This window comes from Diabrotica virgifera, chromosome 1 (assembly GCF_917563875.1).
Source record: "Diabrotica virgifera virgifera chromosome 1, PGI_DIABVI_V3a".
Lineage (NCBI taxonomy): Eukaryota > Metazoa > Arthropoda > Insecta > Coleoptera > Chrysomelidae > Diabrotica > Diabrotica virgifera.
This window is the reverse complement of record NC_065443.1, coordinates 218,638,542-218,653,781: the sequence shown is the minus strand read 5'-3', so window position 1 is coordinate 218,653,781 and position 15,240 is coordinate 218,638,542. Positions and strand designations below refer to the sequence as shown.

The 15,240-nt window shown below is 34.1% G+C and overlaps 1 protein-coding gene and 1 long non-coding RNA gene across 2 annotated transcripts in view; one reads left to right on the top strand and one right to left on the bottom strand.

Moving 5' to 3' along the window:
• Positions 1 to 10,375, top strand: part of LOC126882481 (uncharacterized) — a 170,587-nt gene extending 160,212 nt beyond the window's left edge. Inside the window, exon 3 of the long non-coding RNA XR_007697358.1 lies at positions 10,276 to 10,375. This is a non-coding gene — a long non-coding RNA (uncharacterized LOC126882481). The remainder of the gene's footprint in view (positions 1 to 10,275) is intronic.
• The window catches only part of LOC114330024 (guanylate cyclase 32E), a 965,459-nt gene that overhangs the window by 515,010 nt on the left and 435,209 nt on the right, over positions 1 to 15,240 (bottom strand). Inside the window, exon 3 of the mRNA XM_050647412.1 lies at positions 3,921 to 4,103. Within this exon, the coding sequence (XP_050503369.1) occupies positions 3,921 to 4,103 (183 nt within the window). The remainder of the gene's footprint in view (positions 1 to 3,920; positions 4,104 to 15,240) is intronic.

The window sequence follows — 15,240 nt, the reverse complement described above, 5'->3', positions numbered from 1 at the left end:
GGACTTGACTCACACTCCCTACTCTATGGTCTATGAGCTGTGAGACATTTTTGAGTAGGTATTTTAGGCAACCTGAAAATCTTTCAGGTGACTCTTCCATGATAGCCTAATACAAAAATGCCGGTCTGGCTGGAGGGTAGCGGTTATTTTCCCCAAAATTCCCCCCCAAAGTTAAACAAAAGGGTAAAAATTGTTATTACAAAAAATATCATTGACGTAACTTTGAAGTAAATTTAAATATTCAAATATAAAGAAAATAAACCGGCCAGGCGATTTGAGGGCGATTTTAACTCTGCAAGATACTTGCATGGGCGCCCCATTAATATTTTCAGGGGATGCATCTGAACTTCAGAAGATTTCATCTGAATCTTTACATACTATTAACGAGTATAAAATATACAACTATACGTGCATAGCTATGTACATTCCTTCTGGACAGGGAGGTGCCATTGTTATTTTGACAGGGTATTTTTTAACATTAAAAATAAATTTTCTAAAAAATACAGGTTTTTTTGGTGAAATTTCCCAACTGCCAGGTGATCAAACAAATTACGCGTGCATATAAATGCAAAGCGCTATAGGTAAGCGGCAGTGTGAGAAAGATCGTATACCGATAGCTGTTTGCGTCATCTGTTGTAGCTGAGCGAGTCTGTTCACTCGAGAAAAATCACGTGACTTGGCGATATTCATGTTGTTGTTTCTCGGAACGTTAGAGTAATTATTATATATTATAGTTTTTTAGGTAACTTTTTCTTAATTAAAGAAAAATAATACGTACTATACAATAAATTTTGCAAATATGATAGAAAAAACAAATTTATTATTATAAATATATAGGTGGAAAAGTATAAAACTATAAACTAAATTAATTCTGTGTCCGAATCTTGTACTTCTTCTTCAAACTCCTCATCTGAGCTTAAATATTCATTCTCTTCTTCTTCGTCAGACTCCCCTCGAGACTCAAGATTCCTCTGCTACATGATCTGTAAATAGTTGAAATATGTATTTAGAATTAATTAAAAATTAATTAGTGATTAATTAGTTGAGTTGCTACGTATTCTCCGTTCTTTTATACGGAATCGAAGCCTGGACAATCACGGGCGCATCTGAAGAAAGACTTGCCGTTGTTGAAATGTGGAGTTATCGAATAATATTAAATAGATCATGGACACACGTAACAAACACGGAAACATTAAGAAAAATGAAAAAGGCAAAATAAATACTCAAGACTATGAAGGAAAGAAACATGAGCTACTTTGGTCATATGCTACTAAGAAATAAAAAACGTGATGTGATTGGTTATATAAGGAAAAATATTAAGCATTGGTTATATAAGTAAGAATACGTAGCAACTCAATCAATTAATCACTAATTAATTTTTCATTAATTCTAAATACATATTACAACTATTTAAAGATCAGTTAGAAGAATCTGAGTCTCGAGGGGAGTCTGACGAAGAAAAAGAAAATGTATATTTATTTTAGTTCATTTTTCTTTCCTTCATAGTGTTGAGTATTTCTTTTGCCTTTTTCATCTTTCTTAATGTTCCCTGTTTGTTAAGTGTTGTGTCCATGATATTTTTTACATTATTCGATAACACCACATCTCAACAATGGCAAGTATTTCTTCAGATGCGCCCGTGGTTGTCCAGGCTTCGACTCCGTATAAAAGGACAGAGAATACGCAGCAACTCAATTAATTAATCACTGAATAATTTTTAATTAATTCTAAGTACAGATCATGTAGAAGTTACAACTATTTACAGATCATGTAGAAGAGGAATCTGAGTATCGAGGGGAGTCTGACGAAGAAGAAGAGAATGAACATTTAAGCTCAGATGAGGAGTTTAAAGAAGAAGTACAAGTTTCGGACACAGGATTAATTTAGTTTATAGTTTTATACTTATCTACCTATATATTTATAATAGGTAATAAATTTGTCTTTTTCTATCATATTTGCAAAATCTATTGTATAGTACAGTGGTGGCCAAGCTCCTTGATAGTCAGAGTCATTTTTCAAAATTTAAAATTTTCCGCGAGCGGAAATTAAACATTTATTTAAAAAGTGTAAAAATGGTATTAAATTTTTCTCTCCGTGATTGGATTTCACGAATTTTAAGGTGAAACAAAATGGTTCACATCGTTGTTTCAAATATGTAAATAATTTTGCAAGCAGCCTTCTTCATCATCATTCCATCTTTGTCTGGGACGGTCTACTGCTCTTCTACCGTTTGGTTTATCACAAAACACTGTTTGTAACACCCTGTCTTCCTTTCCTCTGATTTTACCACATGACCTGCACATCTTATCCGGTTGGCTTTTATATGTCCGACGATGTTTTCAGTACCATGCACAGTCACCAATTCAGCTGTGCGGTACCACTCTCCACTCTTTTGTCAATTCATCTCTTTGTAAGCCAATTATCATTCTGAGAAATCTTCTTTCAAAAACCAGCAGCATATTTATTTCTCGCTGATGTAGAGTCCATGTTTCACTTCCATATGTAATAAGTGGGCGAATAATAATTAACATGGCACAATCTTAATTTAGATTGTCATTTCAGCAGCTTAGATCCTAATAATGATGATAGGGAGTATAATTCTCGATTCCACGCAACTATCCTTGCTAAGACTTCTATTTATATGTGGTTGTCATCTGTGATTATTACCGTCCTCAGATATTTAAACTCTTTTTCTACTTCGATATAGTGGTCATTAATACATATGTTCTGCCTAACTCTTGGTCTTGGATTTTAGGTTACTTATGCCTGGTTGCACCAACAGATCTTAAGCTCCAGATTAGGTAAGCTCTACTTATATATAGGGAATCCTTGAGTATCACTTACGTTGCACCGTAATTTTAGGTTCTTACCTTATTATCAATTATATCTCTTATTATATTATGGCATTCTTATTGTAATATATTATAATTATATTATATTAATTCTTATGATATTCTCGACTTAAGCTTAAGATCTGTTGGTGCAACCGGGCATTATTGGATTAGCATGTATTTCGTTTTCTCTTTATTTATTCGAAGGCCCAGACTACCTCCTTCTTCCTTGAGTTGTAAAAACACCTCTCTCGCGTCTCTTGTAGAATGAGCGACTGCACCTAGATCATCAGCAGAGGCCAACAATAGTTTTGATCCTCGACTCGCGAAGCCTCCTGTCAGCTCAGATGACATTTTAGTTATTACATATTCTAAGGCCAAATTGAATAGCAACGTTGATACAAGGTCTTCGTGTCTGAGTCCTGATGTTACACTTATTTTTTTTATATCTGTGTCAATAATTTAAGACATTTAACACAAAAACTAAAAGTAATTCAGGTACATTTATTGAGAGCCACAAATAATCCTTCAAAGGAGCAACAGTTTTTCCACACCTGGTATAGTATAAAAGTATAAACCATAATAATAATAATTACTCTAACGTTTCGAGGCACAACAACATGGATATCGCCAGGTCACGTGATTTTTCTCGAGCGAAGGGACAATTCTTACCCTTTTTTAAATTTGCGGGGGATTTTTGGGGGAAATAACCGCTACGCTCCAGCCAGACCAGCATTTTTGTATTAGGCTATTATAGAAGAGTTACCTGAAAAATTTTCAGGTTGCCTAAAATACCTACTCAAAAATGTCTCACAGCTCTTATACTACTACAGATATAGAAAATAAAATGTATATAGTCCATTCGCTTTCAAGATGAGCTAAGTCGCCAGTTTCACACGCCTGTTTCGTGAGTTTTTCGTACCGTCGCAGCTTGTCGTTGTGTAGAAATTATTTATTTTTATATTATAAGTTGATTTTTAACCAATGACAAGCTGCGATGCCACGAAAATCCCAAGAATGAGGCGTCTGAAACTGGCGTCTTGGCTTATTTTGAAAGCTAATGAACTATAGTACAGTCATATTACTTACCTCAATGGCTTCTTGAACTTCTCTTCCTGAAGCAGGATGAGATCCAGAAACAACGACAAATGTATGCCAATCGAAGGCTCTAAGGAGAGCAACAACGCTTTTTGAAACCTTACTCGATGGTGGTAAAGTTCTGGCGAAGGTGAAAAAGATTCCTTTGTCTGAAACTCTGGTATCACTGCATCTCTGTAACAAAAAAAATTGTGTACAGTGGGATACTCGATACTTTTTTTTAAATTAAGTCTTTGACCTGTTTATATAAATCTATCTGTATAATATAAACAACTCTTCCTATTTAATACACTCGGTAAACACTTTCCTATATATTTATTTTTAAATATGCCTAGTACATGTTAGATTTTTAGCAACGATTTCTGCGTTGGAAGTCGGAGTTGATATAAATGTAGGCTTTCTTTAAAGACAATCGTAATAAAAGTCAGTTTGATGTTTAACAGTTTTAATTAATAAAATAGATGACTAAATTATTGTTACTATTAAATTAACGAAATGTAAATATGCTTGTGTAATTTGCGACTAAAATCTTACGTGTTCTTATTCTTACAAAAGGAAATGTATTTATCGATAATTTGCGTCTAATCAATATAATACCCGTATTAATTCGTCTTTTTACGTGTTATTATAAATAACACGTCTATCGTCGCTGAGATCTTAAAATCGACTGACTATACTACCCCTACGATAAAACAAACCCTCTTAGGCTAATCTCCTTTTTCCTGTGAAACAACCCTATTAAAATTGGTTCAAAGCATATACCGACATCTTCAAATAACCCAAAACTACAAAATTAGTCAAGCTAGCTACTTCGCTACTTGTTGATCTTTAACGATCGAAAATAAACACAACGATTAGATACGCCCACACAGCTGCCCTAAGGGACGGCCGTTCGTTTCGTATTTCTACTAATAATCAAGAAAAAATGATATACAGGGAAATTTAAAATATAAGGTAAACTATTTACAATCCTACATTCGGCCATCCTGTTCGAATTCGACCCGAATTCCGTTTAGTTACCTATCCGCGACTTCATGTACTCTGCACACGTTAAAGTGCTTTGAAGTCCACCATGGTATCCAGATTTCTTTACCTCGTAACTGTCATTTGGATTCACTTGTACTACCACGTACGGTCCTAAATATTTCTTCTGCAGTTTGAGTCCTCCACCAAACTGTGTTCTCTTGATTGCCACTAAGTTCTCCTTTTTGTACATTCTCGGCCTTTTTCTTCGTAGATCATATCTGCGTCTGTTTTCCTCTGGAATTTTGATTAACTGACGTCGACTCTCTTTTCTCAGCATCTCTCTCTCTCTTCATCAACTTGTTTAATTATCTCCTGTTCTATGATCTCCTTCATCCTCAGATCTTCTTTGTTCTTCATCTTCGTTCCGAATAGTACTTCAAACGGCGTCGACTTTATGCTTCTTTGTTCGCAATAGTCTTCGAATTCCTTCGCCGTAAATGCGGTACCTCTGTCAGATATTATACGGAGCGAATTTCCGAAATCCTTTTGATGTCTCTTCACGCATTCCATAACTTCTTTTTTGCTTCCAAGTATATATTTAACGCAATTCCCTATACAGTGCTCGAATTCTTCTCTACGATTTGGAATGTAACATTCTCTTCGAATCAAATCTGGTGTTTTTGTTACAGCAAAATGTCCTACCTCGTGTAAGTTTCTAATTACTTCTGTTTGCATTCTTTTCGGAATGACTAACACTTCCTTGCCGTCTTCGTATTTAAACAGAATATTGTTTTTTATAAAGAAGTCCTCGTATGCTTCCGTCGTCTTTGTCTTGTCAGGTTCGTAACTTTTGACTACTTCCTCTATATCCGTCTTTATTTTTTTATCCTCTGTATGGTTCAGCTGAAAATCATTATTGACTGTCGTCTCGCTAATTACTGTAATCCTCCTTATAAAAATATCTACCCTTTTTTTAGATAAAATTATTCCGTCTTCGGTTATTGTAACTTTCGCTTGTCTCAGTATATTGTTTCCGAGAATAATTTCAACGTCTAGTGCTTCTTTTGGAATAACATGAAGTAAAATATTAAAATCCTCTCCTTGAATTTCTACTATTTTATTAAATGAACCTAAAATTTTAACTCTCGTACCTCCTAATCCACTTAAATCTAATATGTTTTGTGAAAGAATCACGTCATCAAAATATTTTTCATAAATATCCTCATTTTTAGTACATACTCCTGTACGCTTTCACCTTGTTTCTTCTTTCTATTCATCAGAATTTTGTGTATTTCGGCACTACTTATTTTGTTCTCAAACTCTGTTGTCAGTCTCTTCTTCAAGAGCTTCCAGCTATTAACTCCTTTTTCTGACTGTATATACAGTTTAGCTATTCCTTTTAGAGATCGTTTAGCAAAAATTAGCATTTGCAAATCATTCCATCCCATCAGATTGGAAATTTCTTCAAAATCAGTGATCCATTTTCCTATGGGATAATGGTCTCTTCCGTCGAAATTTCTTATACTGTCCTCTACGTGTCTAAAAGTTAAAGCAAATGAATCATTCAGTCTACCTCTCTTCATTTTGTTTGATTTTGATCCATTCCTCGTAAATAAATCCGTCGTCCTTTCATCATCCATATCGTCATCATTATTATCGTCGTCGGTAACGTCTTTACCTTCTTCCTCGTGATAAGCGTCTTTATCACTATTTGCGTCGTTATCTTCATTATAGCGATCGTCTTCGGTAACGTCTTTACAGTTTTCCTTGTGATAAACGTCTTTATCACCGTCATCATCGCTAGCGTCTTCGTCTTCATCGTCATTCTCGTCTTCAAGATTGAAGTCGTTCAAAAATGAACAAATACGTTCAATCACGTCGTCTTCTGAACCAGTGTAGTCCAGATCTAAAACACTGCAAACTGCTACTAAGTCCGGCATACTTAGCTTTTTTTTAATGTCGTCTAATTCTGTGGAATATTCCTGGGATTCTTTATCCCACGCAAAATTTGTAAAATTCCGCAAATTCTTCCTAGTTTGTCGCGGCAACCCTTTATCTCCGTACGCGACAACATGCAACGCCTTAACAGCACTTAATGCCGAATTTTTAAGGTTTAAACTAATTTTTGGAAAATCGTTAAGAGTTTGTTTAGACTGCATTTTAAAAAGGTATATAATAATAAAAAAAAATAAAAAGATAAATTACCTTTTAACTAAAAAGTTAGATTATTTTTTCCCGTGTGCAAATTGTATTTGTGAACTGTAGAATTGTAGTCGCATTTACTCCAAAATTATCAATATCTACTACAAATAGTAACAAAGTTATGATTTAAAATAAATAAACAAAAAGAAACAATGAAAAAACAAAAAGAAGTTAATCGTTAAATAATTTATGATAGTTCTTTCTCAACATTCACTGTTTATCGTCAAAGTTCCAGTTCACAGCTGCTCGAAAAAAATAATCTTTAGTCAGATTTCTAATTTCCAGACACCAGACCAAAGTGTCTTGACTACATTTAAAATATTGGAACAAACACACCTGATTTCTCCTTGGTAATACTGCTTGCTATGATTGCGTCTCGTCGTCGTCGTCGTCACTGCCCAAACAACCGTGGTATTTGCCTAACAGCGTCGTCTACACTGTACTAGCCTGCTACTCCACCAACACAACCATTCACCAACAGTTCACAAAATCCGGAAGTCACCAATAGTTTAAAAAAGTCCGAAAATCACCAACAGGTTCTACGTTTCCCGAACAGTCATAAACAGTTTCCAAAAATTACGTTACGGCATCTGAGCCGATTTTTTAATTACACGTCACTTTACGGTATTTCGCGAACTTTACGACGAAATTGTCTTTCTTAGATCCGCGGTTTGAGCCCCCAAATGTAGGTTTTCTTTAAAGACAATCGTAATAAAAGTCCGTTTGATGTTTAACAGTTTTAATTAATAAAATAGATAACTAAATTATTGTTACTATTAAATTAACGAAATGTAAATGTGCTTGTGTAATTTGCGACTAAAATCTTACGTGTTCTTATTCTTACAAAAAGAAATGTATTTATCTATAATTTGCGTCTAATCAATATAATACCCGTATTAATTCGTCTTTTTACGTGTTATTATAAATAACACGTATATCGTCGCTGAGATCTTAAAATCGACTGACTATACTACCCCTACGATAAAACAATCCCTCTTAGGCTAATCTCCTTTTTCCTGTGAAACAACCCTATTAAAATTGGTTCAAAGCATATACCGACATCTTCAATTAACCCAAAACTACAAAATTAGTCAAGCTAGCTATTTCGCTACTTGTTGATCTTTAACGATCGAAAATAAACACAACGATTAGATACGCCCACACAGCTGCCCTAAGGGACGGCCGTTCGTTTCGTATTTCTACTGATAATCAAGAAAACATGATATACAGGGAAATTTAAAATATAAGGTAAACTATTTACAATCCTACATAAATATGCCACAAACAAAGAATCACAAATTGGTGAGAATACGGTGTTGAGAACACAGTGAGTGACAAGTGAAACGGGAACAATGTTGATAACGAACATTTTTATTTTTTTGTATTTAATTATTAGTTATAGGAAATAAAAACTTAACTTGTATTTATTAAAACGCAGTAGGCAGTTGGTGGTATTATCAGAAAATTTTCTTCCTTTCCGTAGTCAGAAAATTTTTGGAGGGAAAGGGAAGATGTATTGGGATACACTGCATCTCAGTAATCATCTTATTAAGACAAATTCTTTTAATAATTAAATGTCTTTGGTAAAACAAATACGTTTGTTTACAATAAATACGATTGACCTATATTACCACATCAATGTGTCGATTTTCGATACAAGGTCAGTTTGAAATAACAATTAGTATTCGTTATTTATAATCTAGTCGATTCAGCACTTTTACTAAACACTCTCACTTTTATTTATACCAAATATTAAACAGAGGAATCTACTTTGAGTTCTACTTTCATGGCGAAAAGATTAGTCATTGGTATTTGAGATCCCAACGAGTAAACATCACAGTTACTAAATAATATACCACCAGCTCTTTACCGTAGTTACTTCAACGTACCAATAAATGAATCTACAGTGAGTATTGTTACTTCATCAACCCTTATGGTAGGGAGTAACCACCCCTCAATTATCTGAGATGGTTCAGATAAACAGGAACCATTATAAAGCGCTTCTTTAAAATTTGGAGCAAAAACCGTGATTCAATGTACTATTACGAATATTTTTTTCAAATTCGATCAAACTAAACAGACGGAACACCTGGAACTGAAACTGTGGAAATTCTAGAAAATTGTACACATTAAACGTGGGATTCTCCATTTGAATACAACAGAAACATTATTTAATAGACTCGCAGCAAGGGTCGTAGTTCAATACATACGTAGACAAAACGGTTTAATTAAGAGTTATTTTTCATCACCACTTTAGTGTTCGTGTAGATTAATTTTGACTCCAAAAATTTAATTTAGTAAAGTTAAAACAATCAGTGCTGTGTTACACTGGAATTAATGGGAGATCCCATGAAGTAACGACATGTACATTTTGAGAGCAATTTCCATTATTAATTAGAAAGAGCCTTTGACGCGTGTTTGTTATTCAGGGATGGACTGGCCCGGCCGAAATAAAAAAATATGAATTGAAAGTTTCATTATTTCGGAATGTTCTGTTATATTTTTATAAAACAAACACATTTTTCAGTAAGAAAATATTTTCTGAAACATGGTACATTCTGAAATATTCTGAAAGTACCTTTCCTTTTCCATGGCACGCGTATTACTACTTAATATCACCATTGCTTATAGACACGGATATCACGTTTACATACCTGATGCACTCATAAAACAATAGAATGATTATGAGAAATTATAAAATAGGTGTTTCCAAACTATACATAATTAGACAGATGTTAAAAATTCCTCCAAAATTGTTTAATCAGGCTAACATAAGTTACCTCATCAGTAAAGCTCGGATTATAGGCAAAATGCCTTTTTTTTCCCTATTATAATTGTTTTTTGCACTTTTTGCCTTTTTTCGTAAAGTCCGCCTTTTTGTACCTTTTTTAAAATTTCATGGTACTACCCATGATATTATTCTATTACTAAACCATTCTATAATAAAATTTTGGGTCAATAATAAAATATCAATGGTTTGTTTATATAACAGATTTCTAGGAAAATGTACCTGATCGAGACTTGAGGGTTAACTATATGGAAATCCCTAAGCTTTATTAGTTTATTATCAGTTTGTACAGTCGGTTACTGTATCAGAGTTTAGTCACAAATTGCTATATCCTAGTTTAGTTTTGTTGCATATACCGAAAAGCAAAGAACACGTTTTAAAACGTTTTAGACATTTGTGTGAAAAGATGACATCTAAATTAAGGTTATGGTTCGCACCTTATTCGGAACTTTCTCTAGAAGGAGATGGAGCATTTTGTAAACCATGCGGCAAATCGGTAAGTTTTATTTTTTCTCTTTTTTTCTCGTCGCACAACATAACTAAATTCTTAAGCGGTTTTAGAATTCTAATTATTTTTTTTAATTCTCAGATTTCAAGTAGAAAAAAGTACTTGATTGACCAGCATTGTGGAACCCCACTTCATAAACGTAATTTGGAAAAGTTAAATTCCCCTAAGTTAGCCCAAATATCTCTGCGGGATAGTTTAAGCAGTTCAAAATAAAAAGGAGGAAGACGCATTCAAATTTGATTTATACCAGATGATGATTGCATCCAACATTCCTCTATATAAAGTTAAAGTTAATAACCCTAGTTTTAAATGCTTTTTCGAAAAATATCTTAATAAATCCTTACAGGACGAGAGTACATTAAGAAAACATACTGTGGAAAAATGTTATGTGGAATGTATTTCAAAAATTAAGCGTGAGTTAGAGGGCAATTTTTTGCATAAATATTATCGTGGATGAAACGACAGATGTATGCGGCAGGTATGTAGCTAATTTAATGATTGGAATTTTGAACGAAAACTTTGCGAGAAAACCTTATTTAGTTGCCGTTAAAGAATTGGAAAAACAAACAATTTAACAATAAGTCGATTTATACAAGATAGTTAACAAACCTCTTTTTACCCAACCCTATACCAGTGAATAAAATAATTTTAATGCTTTCAGATGCTGCGGCATATATGTTAAAAGCTGCTGTTAATTTAAATATTTTTTATCCTAATTTAATTCATTGCACTTGTGTAGCCCACGGGGTAAATAGAATTGCTGAAGAAATAAGAAATCTGTCTCCGTTGGTAAATAATTTTATAAATTTTATGAGAAAAGTTTTTGTAAAGGCTCCGTTGAGGGTGCAAATATATAAAGAAAGACTTCCCGGTGTCCCTTTGCCACCTAAACCAGTAATTACAAGGTGGGGAACCTGGCTCGAAGCAGTTTTTTTTACTTTGAACACTGCAATGAAATAGAATTAGTTATGTCAGAATTTGATGATGATATCTCCGAAGCCATTCGAGAAGCAAAAAAAAATATTAAAAAATCCCAAATTCAAACAGGAACTCACTTATATCAATGACAATTATAAATTAATATTTACCACAATTACCTTATTAGAAAAACAAGAGATAAATTTATGTGAGTCAGTAAAATTAATAGATAATTTAAAGACGAAAATTAAATCGACTCCTGGAAGTAACGGTCAATTAATTTTTAAAAAAATGAGATATGTTTTCGACAAGACTGAAGGTTTTTCGTTTTTATCTAATGTTGCTAAAGTTTTGAATGGGACATTTTCCGAGGTATTACAAATTATGCCAGATTTATTATCCGCTCTGAAATATGCTCCAATTACATCTGTCGATGTCGAACGTTCGTTTTCAATGTACAAATTAATTTTAAGTGATCGAAGACATAGTTTTAAGACCGAAAATATTGAAAAATATTTAGTTGTTTCTATTAATGATAAAATTTTAAGTGGTTATAAATAATAAGTTATATTCCTTTATTGCCTAAATGTTAATATTCCTGCCTTTTTTAATAAAAATCTTTGCCTATATAGGCGCCTTTTTCTTCAATTTCTGTTGCCTATAAATCCGAGCTTTACTCATCAGTGCTTATCCACAGCTCAAAAATGAAAGGTAGAAATGCGAGAGAGCAGTGTTCTTGTGCTAGTAAAGTTATTGTAACTCCGACATCTCTAACCAAATAAATACTTCTCGACAAAGAACTTATGAAGCTTAGCGTGTGCTGCATATAATCTTTCAGAAGTACTTCCGAGCAAAAAATTAAATAAAAACTAAAAAAATTAAACTTTCTTCCCAAAAGATTCTGGTGGTGGTGTACAATAAGGGAAAACCCGCTACTGTATAATATATGTATCTAAAAAAATGTAGATAATTTAAGTATAATTAAGTCGTTACAGAAGATGTTGTTTCTACAATCACAAACAAAGTGAAGGTTGGTTGACGGAGCTTGTTTGGGTAACCTCGCGTACCGCTTGGACACTTAAGTACCGTTTACTTTCAAAGTCCAAATTATAGGAAGATATAAATAGCCCACAGTGGACTAAAATAGAAGCATTAATAATTGATGGATTCGACCGTTACTTGATGGAAGTTCATTTTATCTCACAATAAAACACTGAAAAACGTTTGTTTTTAACAACAAAAATAGCCAGATACATAAAAAAGAAAGGAATAACACCAGCTTTCAGAACTAACAACAACTTAAGCAAACATATTAAAAACAATAAAAGCCGAAAGAGAAAGCAACTACAGAGTGGTGTGTACAAACTAACTTGTGGTGACTGTCCGAAAACTTACATCGGTCAAACTGGCAGAACTTTTGACAAACGGATAGCAGAACACAAAAGGGCTTTCAACAATAGAAAAACAGACACTTCTACATACGCACTTCACCTTCTAGATCATAATCATTCTTTCAATGAAGAGTTTCAAATTCTACATATTCAAAATAAAGGCCTTAAGCTATCACTTTTAGAATCAATGGAAATTAATAAATTGAAAAATACAGATATAATTCTAAATGACCAACTCGAGACAAACAGCTCCCCACTCCTCAACCTCTTCAGTTAAAGACTTAAAAAGGCAAACACATTGTAAAATATATCACTTGAGAAAGGCACTTTGCCGAAACCGCTGTAGTAATAACATAGTTGTAATAAATTTTGTGGAAGTATAGAAAAACAAACGTTTTTCAGTGTTTTATGGTGAGAAGCATTAATGTTCATATTAAGATTAAGATCGTTACTATGCTAGTTAGTAGTCGTGCGCGTGCGATATGGGTGTCTGAAAGACTACCCCGCGAAACAACATCTTCGTAACTTTACGTGTATGGGTTTTGTAACTTTAAATAAAGTTAAAAGTTAGAATCAGTGTTTTCCTAAGTTCCGATAGTTGGCTACCCTTCCGTTCCATTGAAGATCCAACACGACAACTCTTCATGACAACCCTGCAACACGACAGTGGAAATTACAATACTGATCCATGTCGTAGAGTATTGCGACAGTAGTAATTCTCAAGATTTCTTCTTCTTCTTCTTCGTTTAGCCATTCACGTCCACATCTGAACATAAGCCTCTTCAAGTCTTCCTTTCCATTGTTTTTTGTTGTACGCTACTTGTAGCCAATTTATCCCGGCAGTTCGTTTCAAATCATCTGTCCATCTCATAGGAGGTCTGCCTCTGGGTCTTCTGTGTTCGTATGGTCTCCAGGTTAGAATTGTTCTGTGCCATTTGTTAAGATCGCTCCTAGCTACATGTCCAGCGTATTCCCATTTCAATTTTAGTGATTTTTGTACCACATCGGTGACTTTGGTTTTCTGTCTTATCCATGTGTTTGTTTTTCTGTCCTTAAGTGATATGACAAGCATTGCTCTTTCCATCGCGTGTTGAGTGACTGAGTATGTTCATATTCTTTTTTGTGATTGTCCATGTTTGTGCCCCATATGTTAATATCGGAATAATGCATGCATCAAAGGCTTTAGATCTAAGATGTAGTTGAATTTGCTGATTTCTGAGTATATAGTTCAGTTTGCCGAATGCTGCCCATGCTAACTTTCTTCTTCTTTTTATTTCTTCCGTTTGAATTTCCCTTTTTAGTATTATTTTTTGTCCTAAGTATATATATTCTTCAACTTTTTCTATAACTTTTTTGTTTATTATTGTCATCGTTTCTTCGGAGTGCATGACTTTTGTTTTGTTTAAATTCATTTTCAGTCCTATTTTAGAAGATTCTGTGTGTAGTTCTGAAAGCATGGTTTACAGTTCTTGTAGGTCAGTAGCTATCAGGATTATGTCATCCGCAAATCGTAGATTACTGAGATAGCGGCCATTGATGTTTATTCCCTTATATTTCCAATTTAGATTTTTAAAAACGTCCTCCAAAACTAAGGTGAACAGTTTGGGTGACAGAGTGTCTCCCTGTTTGACTCCCTGTTTAATGGTACAGGGTTCGAATATTCATTTTCATTTAGGTAGTATGTAGCTGTAGCTTGGTTCATAGTTTCTTTTATTAAGTTAATATATCTGCTGTCTATTCTACAATGTTGCATTGCGTTTATTACGGCCGTGTGTTTTATAGTGTCGAAAGCTTTTTCGTAGATTTCTCAAGATTTAATGTTGCCAAATGGTACCCCAGAACAACATAGGGCTCATAAAAAGTCTTCTTCTTGTAGTTTTTATTCGTTGCGGATATTGGCGACCATCATGGCATTCTGTACTTTGCAAAGTGCTGCTCTAAAAAATTTGTGGCTGTTGTGTTGAACCAGATACGTAGATTTTTCAGCCAGGAAATCCTTTGCCTTCCTTTACCACGTATTCCTTCTACTTTTCCTTGCAACATTAGTTGTAGCAGTCTATATCTTTCGCTGTTCCTCATGATGTGATCGAGGTGTTCGATTTTGGTCATTTTTATTGTGGTTAACAGCTATCTTCCTTTTTGCATTTTCAGCAAAACACCCTGATTGGTAACTTGGTCTTCAGGATTCGACGATAAGGCCACATTTCAAAAGCCTCAATTTTCTTGCAGGTGGCGTCTGTGATAGTTTACGGCTCAACTCTGTACAACAGTGCAATTACTTGGAGCGCGAGTAGCGGAGAAATCTTGTAATTTTCTTAGCATATTTCTTAAATAGTTTATATTGTCAATTGAAATTGTTATATGTGTTGACATATTTTATACTACCTACTGTCATTGAAGGAAATGGGATTAAATGGAAGATTTAGCCTCAAATTAGTCCCAGTTAGTTCCAGGTTATGCCCTGACCGCGACTAAACTTTTATCCCATTGTGAGTCTCAGATTATTTGGAAGTCGCCCGCAATTAAGTGTGGACAACC